Source organism: Anas acuta, chromosome 1, assembly GCF_963932015.1.
Source record: "Anas acuta chromosome 1, bAnaAcu1.1, whole genome shotgun sequence".
Taxonomy (NCBI): Eukaryota; Metazoa; Chordata; class Aves; order Anseriformes; family Anatidae; genus Anas; species Anas acuta.
The window spans coordinates 2,153,537-2,168,667 of record NC_088979.1 but is presented as its reverse complement, the minus strand read 5'-3'; the positions used below and the strand labels follow the sequence as shown (position 1 = coordinate 2,168,667).

Sequence of the window (15,131 nt, the reverse complement as noted above, 5' to 3'; positions counted from 1 at the left end):
TTTTTCCTTATCCTAGAGTTTGTAGATTTTAAAGCTGCAAGGAGAGGGAAACAATTATTTCAATTAACCACTAACCTTTCTACTTTTTTAATGTTTCAGGCATGCTTATCAAAATGAGAAGTGGATTTCTCCCTAAACGAACCCAAACAGAGACTTTTAAAAGTGTGAGCACAGAAGGGTTGCACCAGAAAAGCTCAACCCGGGGATGCCAAGCGTTGAAGATTTGGAACAAAACCACTTTCTAACCACTTTGTCTTTGCGAGAAGGGGGAGGAGAGGAGGGATGCTGTGGCACCGAGTGAAGATGAGCGCTGCTCCTGCCTCACTGGGATGCTCTTGGCTGCCTGTGGCCCAGCTGCCAAAATTAGAAATGCTGAGCTGAAACCCCAGGCAAAGCCAAGAAGTTTCGTGGCATCTGCCTATCAGCAGGCTCACGGGGTATTTGTGGTGCAGAACAACCTGGCAAAAGGCTTGTTTCATCCGGGGCTGGTTTGTTACCGCCGTGGGGTTGGTTTGCAGCTCCTGGGGGTGCATCACCCTCTCATCGTGCTGAAAACCTGTGATAGATGGACTTAATGCAGGATAATTTGCTTTTGTTTGTTAATGAGAAACCTTAATCTTACCACATTATTGAGCTGATGTGTCTTTCTCTACACATAAAGCTTTGGCACGAAGAAGCCAGCCCCGATTTGTCTTTGTTCTGCCATCACATTACGGTACAAAACCTTTTTAATGCCCTCAACAGAGGCTGCGCAGGAACTACCAGCCCCGTTGTTGTGCCGTTTTACCTCGTTATGCAATTTCCAATTCGCTCGGGTTATGCAACAGCAATAAACATTCGTCTCGGCGTGCTGTAAACATTTGTGGATCGTATTAGTCCGCTGCGAGCCGTGTTGTTTGGAGCAACTTGTTAGCTAAAATAAACAGGCTGCTCCCAGCCCCTTGACTGGGCTTGCTGGGAGTCAGACGAGAAGTTTTTAATTCATGGTACCGGCGAATCCGATCGGGTTCCTTCCCTCTATTTACACGCAGCGCCCTTAATCTTCAACAAACGCCGCTTCCAAACCACAAATGTTTTGGGTTTCATTCCACTGCAGGCACACCATAAAAGCACTGACAGCGCCGGGTCAGGCCTGCACTTGAAAGATGGATAACGCTATTTACGAGCCTGGATATGGATTTTTTTTTTCTCCCCCGAAATAATTACAGTGTTAGACCCAACTTAACAGCTTCCTACCTATCCATGTAGGTGTACCCATGCACACAGATGTATATAAATATCTATAAAAGCCAGATGGTATTAAAACTTCATTCTGCTTCTCACACGGGAGCAGCTACAGATTAAAAACACAAGCGCTCCACTCAAATATCATCATGTCCAAATTAGCTGGGGCTTGGTGCTTTTGTTATGCCGGAATAAAAATTAAATTACAGGGGATGGTGTGGAGGAAACCTTGGAATTGCTCCACACCAGCTCGGGTGCTGCTTTTTCTCCTGTGCCCAGCCCCGAGATGCCTTTGGGAGGTGACAGTGCCACGAACTGCAGCCCCAAAGCCTTCGACCAGGCAGGGACCCACCTTGCACAACATTTGCTCTTGGCTTTGATGTGGGAACATAGCCAGAAGCCACCACAGCAAAATCTGAAGAAACACGGTGCTCTTTCCAAGAAATGAGTGAAGGAAGCCCCTGCGTGCTAGCATACCCCGAAAAGAGGATGCAGCAGCTCTCAAAGCCTCAAAAAGGGCATATGCTTCTAGATAACAACTTCAGGCATTGATTTTTTCTCTCCGTGAGATGGAGCCCAGCAGACAAACACGTTGTCCGCCCTTCTGGACTGATCTCCACCGACAGAAGCTTGTAAAATATTTTTAAAGAGCGTTAAAAACGAAGAGCTTACATCCCCTGCAACGCAAGGCTTCTTACCAGGAAGGCAGCTGAGTTTCCAAAGCACTGCAACGCCGAAATCCAGCACTCAGAGATCTGGACCCTGCCCAGATTTCCTTGTTATTAAAGCCTCACTGCAGGACAAATATTTTCCTACTTCCCAGCGAAATTGCTATTTACTGGGACTATTTACCAATTACCGTTTAATAGCTGAGGACTAGAACACGTTTGCACTGATTTAATAACTGTCAGCCACCCACCACGTTTACAAACAGCGGTCTGGGTGGTTCCCACTTCTCCGAGCTCTTCTTTCGCCTTAGCTGATGGCAGGTTGTAAGATGATGAAAGGGAAAAAATAAAAAGAAACAACATTTAATAAAACCATAATTATCTGTTTCTCACATACCTGTCATTGCTCTACATGGAAGAGGGAATAATTTTGTTTATTTACCGTTCCAGTTTTAATTAAGAAAAGTCTTTAGACCTACAGCCTGCATAAGATGAGGAGCAACGACTGCTTGGGAACTGATGGAGACCAAAAGCAGCAAGATTACAGCGCTGCACGCCACGGGCTTAAGTCTTGAACAATTTATGAAGGTGTCGGGGTAAAAAGCAAACACCAACGTCCACCAAAGTTGATCCGATGAATTTCCTCAAATATCTTGCTCTATGATGGTTGGATTCTTTTTGAATGGAGCTGCCGAGAAGCAGAGTTGCTTCATTTTCCGTGATTTTTCAGAGGGAACAACAAGACCGTGATGCTCATCAGAGAGAGCTCCTCTCCCTGCTGCCACAAGTAGAGATGAATTTTTTAGATATAGGCTATACTTAAAATATGTACAAACATTTAAATCGAGTGAAATTAGGATTACAAGTAGACCTAAATGATTTTTCATGAGAAAGATCTTATTCTACTGCAGTATTTTTCTACGGGCAGGAAAAAATCATTACCAAATTGGACAGCCTCATGTTTTAGCAAATTGCTTTAGCTAAGAAGTAAAACACCACAAAAAGGTTTTGGCTAAATATTCTGGGAAAATATCTGTGTTTTTTTTTTCCCATTTGGAGAAATTTTTGTTTATATTTCAGGCTTTTTTAATTAAAAAGGTCTTAAATTGAAAGTGTTCTCTTAATGAGAAGCAGCGTAGCATTTAAATTTGGGGCCACACCAGAACTATTTGCACCCTGGTAGGTGGAAGATGCTCTGAGGACAGTGAACACAAGCCCTGAAATGCCGCTGATTTCTCAAAACCAAGTGTAAGCCCTCCCCTGCAAATGGGTTTTAAATTGCTAAAGCAGGGATGCACAAGGAAATAAGCCAGGAAACCAAACTTTCTCGGCCTTGTGGCCATAAAAGATGTTTGGGGTGGAAATGCCAAATGAACCCCCAGCCAAAAAAGTCCTCTCCCCAACCAGGCTTGCCCCCGATTTGAGGCACAACCGAGAGCTCAGCCTTGAAATGGGAGCAGAAGAGGAACCCTGGCCCTACTGGAATCCATTTGCAGCACAAAATCGAGCCCTTGTGGTGCCAGAGGCTTGTAAAAACCAGGTGAGGGTGAGATTCTTCTGGATCCGTTGGGGAATTGGCTGATAACCGGCTGTTTTTCGAGGTGACACGGAGTCCTTTTCCAAGTGGGAGCACAGGCGGGGAGTTTCTGCCGGTGTTACAACCGAGTCACTTAATTTCTATGCTAAATTCTCTGCCTGGATTCAGAGGGTTCAATCAGAAGACGCTGCTGGGGTGAAACAAAGAGGAAATGAAACACAGCCACAGATAACGTGTCTCGGGAGGGAATGGCAGGGTTAAGAAAACACCAGGGGAGCTGTGAATGAATGGGAAGAGCTCACCTGCACGACCCTGGCCACACCAGCGGGCTTCTTTTTCCCAAGCTCAAGCACAAAAAACCATGAACGAGTGCTAAGGTGAGAGAGGAGGAGGTGGGAAAGGAGGAAGGGGGAGGAGATGGGAGCAAGAGCAAAGCGTGGGGGGGCGTTTGGAGGGCTCGAGAAATCGTTCCCAGGCTACCGGTAACTGGACTGGATGGAAATCACCCAAATTCTGCAAGTAGAAATGTAAATAAGATGTCTGCATGTAAACATCTACTCGCCTGTTTCTCTGCACTCCTGTTAATGAACACTGCTCCTTAATTTACTGGATAAATGTGGTGTATTTCTCACAGTCAAAAGATCCAGAGATTTCCTTTAATCAGAGCCCAAAGACACCCCATAAACGCACACCCCACGCATTCAAACCACGGGAAACCACAGAAAGCTGGTTGGACTTTCAGTGTGATCCACCCTTCAAAAGGTGAAAGCAGCTGGAATTAAAAAATAGCAGCAAGAAAATCTCCAAAACAAGCAACACCGATGGTCTCGTAGCCCCAGATAATCGCCGGCCCCTTTACCTAAAAGATTTCTGAAAGTCTGCTGGAGTCCTACAGCAATTTTTCTTCATCTCGGACAAATTTCAAGTCTCTGTGACTATTATCTGTGGGGTGTTTTTAAAAGGACTTGCTCATTTGTTTCCATATATAAAAATATCTGTCCTCTAGAGTTCATAGGGTCTATAGGATACATGCAGAGCCAGCATTTCTTCCAGGAATCTTTACGACCGTATTTTATCATTAGCTCCAGAGCATCCCCGTGTTTGTTCCTGACACTTTGTCCCATGGAATACCTGTTAAATGTCCACTAATAATAATAAAAAACACCTTGATTGACGCAGTAATATAATTTTGCCACGTTGCAGCCAGCATAATTGAATGTAGGGATGCAGCCGACACCGTCCTCAGCCTTCTACATCTTCCTAATCCCCCGACACAGCTCCAGGCCCCTGGGGATGTTCCTCACCCACAAAATTCCCATCCCTGCAGTTGTCCTCGCTGAGCTGCTGCTCCCCAGCCCAATTCAACAGTCCTGATCCGTGGATGTCAAAGGCTGGGGAGTTTTTTTAGGGTTGCCCAGGAGCAGGGACTAACCTGGCATTTTCGCAGGGCGAAGGCAATCTGCTCCCCGGAAAGGTTCAGCTGCAAAAAAAAAACCACAAAAAACCCTACAAATAGCAAGGGGCTGAAATGTAGCTACACCTCCGTGAGATGTACGTGGTACACGATTAAAAGATCAGATGCTAAGATAGGAGAGGAGCAGAGCCAGCAAATACAGCCCGGTAATAAATATTCACAGCCAAAGAGAAGGGGAGGGGGACGACAGCCCCCTGCTTACAACTGGAAATGGACCTAAGCTTTTGAACTAATCAAACGAGGTAAACAGCACCATAACGAGTCTTAATCAAATCTTATCTGGCACAAATACTCCGCTGGGAGTTGTAGATATCCTAATTATGAGACAAAACGCGTCCCCGTATAATTAAGTGGAAATAGGATTAATTGCTGTGGAGGCCCCAAGACCTTCCTAGAGCACAGACCTCAGCACAAGAGGGAAATCTCCCATCAAGAGAGGAAAAGTATTTCAGCCCTGAGACCAACTCCACGGCTCGATGCAATCCAAGGGTCGGGGGCTTGAGTTTGCGAGAGACACGGAGGTGAGCAGCGGAGGTAATTCAAGTCCCCCAGCCTCCGGGTGTAGGATTCAGGCTGAAAGGAAGGGGTGTGGAGACCAAGGGAAGAGCTTCGCCTTCTGCTTCCCCATATTTCTGCTCGACGGATCCGTGGAGACGGGATTTGATTTTATTTTTTAATCCCTGATGGTTTAAAGACAGCGCCAGAGGTATCATCAGCCAGATTCTAACCTTTCCTTCGAAAGAAGAGAGCGAAACGAAGCAAAAAACCCTAAGCCCTTGAACAAAACGAAACAAAAAACCCTAAGCCCTTTAACAAAACAACCCAAATTCTTTTCGCATGGAAGAGCGACGAAGAAAATGTGTTGTGGTGATCAATTACGGTCATTGTAGAGCAGCTGGCATTTATCAATGTACACGAGCACTCGGGTTTAAGTCGTATTTTTCCCAAACTTTGATCGATCCCTGCTCCCTGAAAGACCACAGGGAAAAAAACGCCGTCTATCAGAGGGAGAGGAAGAGCAGAAATAACCCGCTGAGGGTGCTGAGGCCGTGGCCTAGGCTGCCCAGAGGAGCTGGGGGTGCCCCAGCCCTGGCAGCGCCCAAGGCCAGGCTGGGGGGGGGCTGGGGGCAGCCTGGGCTGGGGGCAGGAATTCGATGACCTTAAAGGTCCCTTCCAACCCAAACCCTTGTGTTTTTGTAGGATTTTACGATAAATAGATGCTATACGCACTGCACAGCTCCTCGGTTCCTCTCCACCGTCCGATTTCAAAGGATTTGGGATCTCTGAGGAAGAGGGCAAAGAGATGAATACACCTATCCACAGGACATATCCTGGAGAAACCGTATTCCCAACGTGTATCTTCCCCTTTCCAACCGATATCCACATATGTGTTCACCACGGGAAGCTCCGAACTCGGCCTCGTGCACTTTTCTGTACATCTGTTCTGAAATGACCGGCACCCGCAGGACGGCCCGATTACACAAAGGTCATTTTTGGGTGCTTCTCTGATGGCTTTCTGCCTGGTTTAGGAAAAAAAATAAAGAGAACAAAGCTCCAGGTGGTTGCTTAGCAGATGTCCACGGGGAAAAAGCTTCCAAAAAGGCTTTGGGAGAGGCTGTGGCTCAGCCCGGGTCGTGTTTGATGGCACGCAGAGGTCGACGGGTCTTCGGGTGCTTAAGCAGGTTGGCACTGGGGCAATGTGGCAAGAATGCCAAATTCCCCGGGGAGAAACACGCAAGTGGAAGCGTCCAGCGATGACCAAAATAGCTTCATCAGAAGAGAGGCAAAATTTAGTCCTAACGTGCTTGTGAAATTATCTTCCTCTTCCGGAGCGATGGAGAAAGAAAGGGGAAGAGCAGTTTTTCTAAGGAAAAAGGACCAAAGAGCAGGGCGAAATCCCCAAATGGGACAGACTGATGGGCAGAGAGGAGAGAAAAAGAAAATGTATTTCAAGAGAAAAAGCACACAAAAAAAAAAGGGAAGAAGGGAGAACGCCTCTGGAATGAGGAATTTCAGTGCACTCCAACACAGCACAAGAGGTTAATCCAACCATACTCCTGGGGAAGCTTTCTCCAGCTTGTGTAACTCCAACCTTTTAATCCCTTTCTTCTTCTAGACGAGCTGTCCTCTGGTTGCTTTACTGAACTAGAACAAATGGGAGCTTTCCATGCCTGAGACTTCATCAACACGGCAGCCACCACATAAATCAATACTTGTTGCAGCTGCAAGCTAAGTGCACTGACACCTCCCCAATAACATATATTTTAACTGTTTTCTTTTTTTTTTTTTATATACAATCCCCCTGTTATCACGAAATGCTTTCAGACATGGTACCAGAACACATTACACATCCTGATTTGCATGCTATGGGGATGCTGCCTTGTTTTACGAATGACATTCATCAAACTGCCATCCACAAAAATGCCTGAATAGTTTTTTTTTTTCCTTTTTCCATTTTCCAAGTCTTCTTTTTCTCAATAACACGGCGGTGCTGCAAATTCCTCCTTCCTCAGCTGGGCCTTTCCAATACGTGTTGGCTCCGGCCAGCCCCCCAGACATTCTGTCCAGGATCCCTGAAGGACAGAGCTGATTTCAGGTGTCTCCTTGCTTTGTTTTACTTACCAGCCAGCAGCTCCTTGATCCAAGCACTGCTGCCCCAAAGGGAAAAGGTCGTCCCAGCCCTCCCCTGCAGCCTAAACGCACGGCTGTAAATTTTGCACAAACGCCCTTCCCATACCCACCCATCAGTAATCCCAAATCAACCCGTTCCATTTTAATATGCAAAGAATCCTGCAAATGTTTGGCTTTCAGACACTGAAAAGAATTATCATTGTATTACAGAAGAAAATGATTTTTCTTCAAGAAAGTTTATTTTTCTGCAGATAGCAGGTGTGGCAAAAATCTCATCTAATTAACAGTCCTGAAATTACCTTAGTAGTGCTACTCTTAAGGGCTGAAGCTAAAAGAAAGGGCCATCCCTAAAAAGTCAGGAAGCTCACTGAATTCACTTAATAGCTTTTCGCAAAGAGAAAATAAATCTATGTTGTAAATAACTTACTCAACATGTAGAGGTCGCAAACACAGCGTGGTAAAACAGACCATGCTGAACAGTGGGAAGATGAGAGATGTTTTAACTGCAACTCGCTGTCTAGCACCAGAAAACCCGAGAACTGCATCATTTTTCTGTCTTAGCCTTCTACCAAACACTGTGAAACACAGCTCTGAGAAAAATATTCATGATCTCTGCCTCTTCTGAGCGCTGTTTGGTGTTTAGAAGGATGTGCAGATATTACTTTGTATTTGCTTCTCGTTAGTTCTGAGAATTGCATGCTATTTTTTTCCTTCTTCGTTGCTTTATGAATCACCTTCCTGGCTGCGTGCTTCCTGCCCAGCGTGCTTCCCAACCCAGCTCTCTCCATCCCTCCGCTCCTGGAGAAGACCATTGTTTGCTACAGAATGAGCCTGGCTTTGTTTCTGATCTCGCCTCTCTTTTCTTTTTTTAAATATAAACCTTCCATTTCTTGGCACTTTCCGTCTGTTCTCGGCCAAGCTCTGTGGCTGAGGCCAAGAAAACTTGCAAATTTGTCTCTTTTTCAGTAATTCTCTCAAAAAAGCCAACCTTCTGCTGGGCAAAAGTCCTGAAATGCTCTCAAATTTCTTCTCTGTTGTATCCATATGGAGAACAACTGGCACGTTATCCCTGCCTTCATGTTCTCTGTATCATTCACACAGGACCACGGCCTCATTTCTGCTGTTGAGACCCTTCTTAGCCACGACTATTGCAACACTTGCTTTGAAAGTCCAAACTTTCAAGACCTCAACAGCTCAAAATACTCCTGTCAATTTTTGCTCTCCGCCACCTCCCCCCAGGAAATGCCATCTTGCTCAAAAGAAAAAAAAAAAAAAAACAAAATAAAACAAAACAAAACTGGCCCGAGCTGCTTTCCACTGATTTATTGGGTTCTGTTAATTATGGCTTCTTAAAATTCACAAGCATTTAATTTCCGGAACTGATCTCATCTATACTATTTTTGTGCAAGAACCTTCTCCTCTGCAACTTCTTATCCTGATTTGATTTCTTTCTGGTTTTATCTTCCTTTCTCATGCTCCCTGTCCTTGTGTATTCAATCATTAACTATATATATACATCGAAGTACTTTGGAGTACAGTCTGTGTGAAAGAGGTTACTCAAAACAAAAGGCATTTTAAAAGATTTGATGTTAAGAGAATATATTTTGGATTTGTTTTAAAAAAGAGAGGCTAACATTTATCATACCAGTGGGAGGAATATCTTCACTCCATATTTTCTAACCTCTTGAACTGTAAATCCCATTCCTAATTACAGCAGGTACTCCGAACATCTAGTGGCATGAGAAGCACTTAACTGAAATAATTACGTTTGCTCTACAGTTTTAATTAAGCAACCCACTCAGCTGAAAACTAACAGATTAGTTCCTCTTGCTTGCAGTAGTTTTTTTTTTGAATCACCGGCCAAGAAAATGGTTAGCTTTACCAACCTAACTTTGACAGTCAAATATGAAGCTCTACTAACCCAGAGCAGGTCCGTAACCTTTCCAAAAGTAAGAGCACAAGGAGATACAAAGATCACTTCAAATGTTTTCCCATCAACATTACAAATATGTATACCCAATAACAGCAGAGCAGAAGCCCCATCAGCACGTGGTAGTTCCTTCTAGATACGATCACTATTTTCTGCTATCAGTTCTTTCAGGCAGAAGGAAAACTGAGATTGTTTTTTCTCTGCTTACGACCAAGCCCCTAAACAGAGAGATTCGTGACCTTTGCACAATAGCAGGAAACACAGCAAGTTTAATCTCCCTTTATCAGGAGGTTTTTTTAAATACGATTCTTTTTATCTTGAGTCTTTTATTAAGTTGATTCAGTGATTTGAGACGTAAGAAATCAAGGAAACACAACCTCTTAAAATTCCCTGGGTCTTGATGCTGGGAGCTTACACTTGCACACACAAAATTCAATAGCTGTAACAGAAATCATTCTGTAGTACGAAGGTGAACATGCCAAAATGATTTCTTCCTTACCTCAGCCTTGCGAATACTCTCTCTGGCTTCATCTATTTTCTGCTCCAGTTCTGCTCGGGTTTGCTCAGACATCACAGGCCCGTGGCATTCTAGCTCTTCAAGCGTCTGTCAGAAATAAGAAAATACAGCCCAGCTGTAGGAAATGCTGCCTGATAAATATTTATGACAAGTCACAGAAAACGCTGTTTGACCAGGTTGGCTGACGATAGCTCCTTCCAGGAAAAAAAAAAATGACGACCACGGCGAAACACCATTTAAAAGCAAAGTACTTCAGGTGGAAATTCCATTTAGGAGAACGTTTCAATATTTCAACGAAAACGTGACATTGGGGTATGAATCAACTCATCTACACCATGATATTTACGTATTTAAAATGGATGTGCTGGTCCATGCTTATGCCAGGTTTAAAAAGGGCATCAGAAACACAGAGTGGAAAGGTGCTATTAGGATTACAGCCCTGCTGCAGTGGAAACCCAGGCAGGTTTGCTGCATTTGCAGGAGCCTTGTGTGCAGAGAATTTGCTGAATCACAGAAGACACGCTGGAGTTTCTTGCCTTTAAGCACATAGATGTTGACTGTACTGGTCCAAATGAAAAACAACAAAGGCATGTGGTTGCACAAATTGTTATCTGCAAATCTGTGACTGGTTCAGTGACTGTATTTTGTGTTAAACGGTCTCTGGAGACAAAGCAGGAGCACCAGGAGCTAGGAACCAGAATCCAGGACGCTCCCTCCTTCCTCGGAGGTGAATTTTTTCTGTCCTGCTTTGGCTACAGACTGCCTGGGGCTACAACTTCTGCTTTTTAGCTGTGGAGTGCCCCAGGTTCAGTAGAAGACAGGTAAAATGGCAAACCTGTTTCGTCCTTCTTGCTTGGTGCATTTTTCTGGGAATTTTGAGGAGTGGCTCAAATCCACTCCATGGGCAAAAGCTCTCTAAACACTGTACAATATCATAAGATATTATAGTAAAGCCTTGTGAACTCTAATTAATAGTCTACATAAGTTGGTCTTGACCTTAGCAAGTGAAATGTGTCACATCTCCTCAGGCAGAAGCCAGCTACTTCCCCACTCATCTCCGAATTGTGGCAGTCAGGATGCTTCCATCTCACCCTTCAGTGAGACAGCAGCACGACAGCCTTGTGACAGGCATTTAAGGAGCTCTGCGACCCAAACTGCCTTTCTCCTGACTTTATTCCCGTTCCCCATCAGTCCCAGCTGCATTCCAAAATACAGCCATCTAAAATCCCAAACGAGGCGCTCACGATGCCGCCCTGGGTTACCTGCAGCAAAACAGAAGCTGTAACTTTGGATTTATACGGGAGTAACAAAACGTATTGACAAAGCAGACAGGCTGAGGAGCTGCAAACCTGGCAGTCTGAGCATACTTTACCACGAAAGGACAGGATGAAAAAGGCAGGTTGCCTCGAGAGACAGCCAACACGTAAATAACTCTGGGATGCTTGCAGCAGCTCCTCCTTTGTGCGGTAGGGAGCTGCAACAAATCAAACCTGTACAGGAGTGTTTTCCTCACGTACCCGCTGACTGTGGACGATGTTTTTGTGTTCCCGGGCTACCCGGGTAGCCCATTTCCGAGCCTCCTTGTTGAGGCTGTGCTCTTCGGTTGTTCCAGTTTCCGATTCCAGTTGTCGACTCTGCAACAGAAAACAAGCAAAGGAGTCGTGACACGGACCCGGGGCTACCTCTGGAGATCACGATGCTATTTAGTTATAGGGTAACATCATCTTACATTTATCAGCCTGGGATCTTGGTTCATATAAAACAAGAAAGATTCAAGAAAAACAACTCCCTTCCTTATGAACTGTGCCGTGGGACCACGCTGCAGAAAGCCAACTACAGAAGCAGAGCTGACAAGAATTCACAACTCACTGTCTCGGGAAATCACCGAGCGGCACCGAGAGCCAGACACGGTCTCACTGCAGTCAAAAAACACTCCTGGTGAATAAAACCGAGACACTATTTCACCAATAAACCACATCAAAGAAATGACAAACAACTCCCCAGGGAAATCACCACGTATCTAGGCTAAACGTGCACCATGGAAAGCAAAGATGAAGGTTAAATGGGATACACGTGGCCGTTTAGGCTCGTTCATTGTAACAGGTCGTCAAATCGTAATGCCATCATGTACCTTAGAAGAGCACAGCCATCTCCAACAACAACATTTTTGATACTCTTTCATATCAGGCCTGCTTTTATTGTGTGTCAGTAACAAAAAAGAAATAATTTCTCCCTCTCACGATGTGCCAACTGAAGAGGAAGTCAATTTCTACGTTCAACAGATTGAACTGAACCCCTTTGGAAATCCAAAGACCTATTCCAGAATTTAATTACTGAATTCACTCCCAATATTTCTATAATTTCCATTACTGCCACTGCAACTACCCCGTGTGTTGTATATCTCAGCCTTTAGGATGTAAATCGGCCTCAAGCTTTCTGTTAGAAGTACGTTTTCTGATATTCCTTCTGTATCTGTGACCGATCTGTACATATTTACTGCACCTGGACTGCGTAAGGATAACTCAGTTCAGGATAACTCAAAAAATAACTCAACTCCTTTCCATGGGTGACCTGTTTACTCGTGCTCATTTTGCTACTGAGACAGTCACCGCGTTCCCTTTTATCCCAAGTCCTCTTTGGACTGATAAAATCTTGCACAACCTTTGAGAGCAACTGAAAAAATCCCCTAACGAAATATTACTCAAAAGGAGAGTAGCAAAAGGAGTGAGTGCATGTGATGCTGCTCCATAGAAATAGAGGTGCACAATTTCTCTCTCTCTTCCCTCCTTGGTTCAAAAAATGGGCTTTTTATCCATCAATTGTGGTTTGAGATCCAGGAGACAGGCAAAAGTTGTTTTTGAAGGAGATGTCCAAGGTCAGCCAGCTGGAGGAGGGTAAAGGAGCTGAAAAACGAGGAATTATTTCCAGGACAGGTGAGAAACCTCCAGCTGCTGCTGAAATAGAGATGGGGCAATCGGGTGTTTTCACAGGGAAAGGGTCAAAGAAGAAAGACAATTTTAATAGCAATATATGGAATTGGAGGAAAATAAAGAGACACGGGGAAGGAAACCGCAGGGATTTTGAAAGCAAGATTTTTGTGCCTTCGGATTGCAGAGAGGCGGTGACACTAACTTATGCTAACAGGCTACCAGAGGATTTAATTGAAAATGAGGCAAAAATTGGTTCAGCTTATTATTTTGTTCAGCTAAGCTACTTTTCATCAAAATTGAAATCTGGCCTTTATTCTCATTCATCCTCTTATTACAAGAAAGCCGGGGGTTGTGGATTCGAGGGGCTGTGAAGGAGATTTCCAGCGGTGGGGGCAAGCAAGGGAAAGGAAGACAACCCCTTGGACTACCACGCACAGAAACACATCCCTCTAAATTTCAGGGCTCTGAAATAGAGATGACAATCCTGGGGACTCCTGGGCCACTTTCTGCATGAATTTCAGACCTGTAACTTAGCCAAGAAGCTTGTAATGCTTTGCCTTGTCCCCACAAAATGCCTTAGGGCAGGCATTGCTCAACATCAAAAGGGGAGTGGAGGGGGGAAGCATCCCTGTGCTGCTCATAGCAAATAAAAAAAAATAGGGGGAGGCTTTTAAAATCAGGTTTAAGATGCCAAGATGTGTTAGCTCAAAGCCAAAACCAAACATTCCCGTGAAATTCACAAGCTGGAGTGAATACAGCTCGTGTGAATGATATTGTCAAAGTAAAAGGAAATATCAGACACAGCGTAGAGCAGCCAGAAGAGGAGGAGGGAAGCTCCAAGCTCCAGCAAGAACACGTAAGAAGGCAAAGCTGTGTGCTGAGCAAAGACCAGACAGGTGCAGCTCCCTTCACACCCTCTCTCTGTTTAAACACCAAGTTGCCTTTTGCCTGCTTTTATCGAGGTGGCTTTATATAAGCAGGGTTTTGCATTGCTGTTTGAGCTCTGATTTCCTTCCACCAAGTAATTGCAAACCGTAAGAGGACAAACACAAGGATTTATATAGGCACATCCAATCCTTAAGATAACATTTGACCTCAGTTGTGTTTTTTTTTTCAGGCTTAGTGGAATCAGCATTTTTGTACAAGCTCTTCTTCCACGCCTTCCAGCTGAGTCTTAAAGGCTGCAAGTCTGAGCAGAAATGACATTGCTGCTCCCCTGTAAAGGATTTCTTAATGGGTCTTCAGTGTTCCTGTTGGTCTTGCTCCTGCTCAGCATCTCATTGTCATGAAGGAAGGACACAGACTTCTTTGCAACTGCTTGATAGCCTTCTGCACAATCCCAAGCGTGGTTTTGGTTTTTAATCTATTTATCAAAAGCATTTGACCAGAAAAAAAAAAAAAAAAAAACAAACGCAAACTTTGTGGCTATTCCTAAAGGCTTGTTAAAAAATAAATGAGTTTTTATTGCATCAGAGTGGTTTTATTAGCTACTCGTAAAGCACTGCTGGATCCACGCAGACCTCACCCTTGCTTAACGGTCTAAATATAAACAATGTAAAATGGAATAATAGAAAGAGTTGTGAAGAAAGCTCCTGCTGTGGTCTGTGTGGAACATCAGAAATACAAGGAAAAGCAGGAGACGAGATCTAGAGGCAAAATTTAGCCTCCCGGGGAAGGAGATGACTCCCAACCTGCACAAGATGAGGGAGAGTGGAGGAAATGCCCAGTTTAAATACTCGGCTGGATGATGGTGCAAGGAGAAAGACTTCAAATTCACCAGGACCTGGAACTCTGCCTGAATAAAGGAAGCTGGTAAGGCAGGGATGGACTTCACCTGACCTGCAGAAAGGCCACCAAGCTGCTGGCACCTCAGGAGGCTGTGAAGGAACTTCTGAGCCAAGAAACAGGAGCAAGCTGAGTGCCATGGAGGAATATGAGCTTCTGGAGGGCTTCAAGGATGATGCGAGAAGTCTGCATCCTCAGGTAAAGATAGTGCAGGTATCTTTAAAGATAGCAAATATCTTTAAAGATAGCACATCAAATAAAGGAAAAACTGACTGCCGTTCAAACAGGCACGAAGAAAGGAGTTAAAACTGAGACTTATTTACTATGGACACAAAAAGCAAGCGTAGGGAAGAGGTGATGGAACTGAATTAACCTGTCCTACCCGATTCCCAAAGCACAGATTTACCGGGCATACTAGAAACGTGGTGGAAGACA

The 15,131-nt window shown here is 44.5% G+C and overlaps 1 protein-coding gene across 2 annotated transcripts in view; it reads right to left on the bottom strand.

The window, feature by feature from the left end:
• Window positions 1-15,131, bottom strand: part of FCHSD2 (FCH and double SH3 domains 2) — a 138,075-nt gene that overhangs the window by 14,786 nt on the left and 108,158 nt on the right. For both annotated transcript variants that reach the window (XM_068690802.1, XM_068690882.1), the window contains 2 exons: window positions 11,499-11,615; window positions 9,964-10,068 (listed from right to left, as the gene is read on the bottom strand). In XM_068690802.1, coding sequence (XP_068546903.1) covers window positions 9,964-10,068; window positions 11,499-11,615 — 222 coding nt within the window. The remainder of the gene's footprint in view (window positions 1-9,963; window positions 10,069-11,498; window positions 11,616-15,131) is intronic.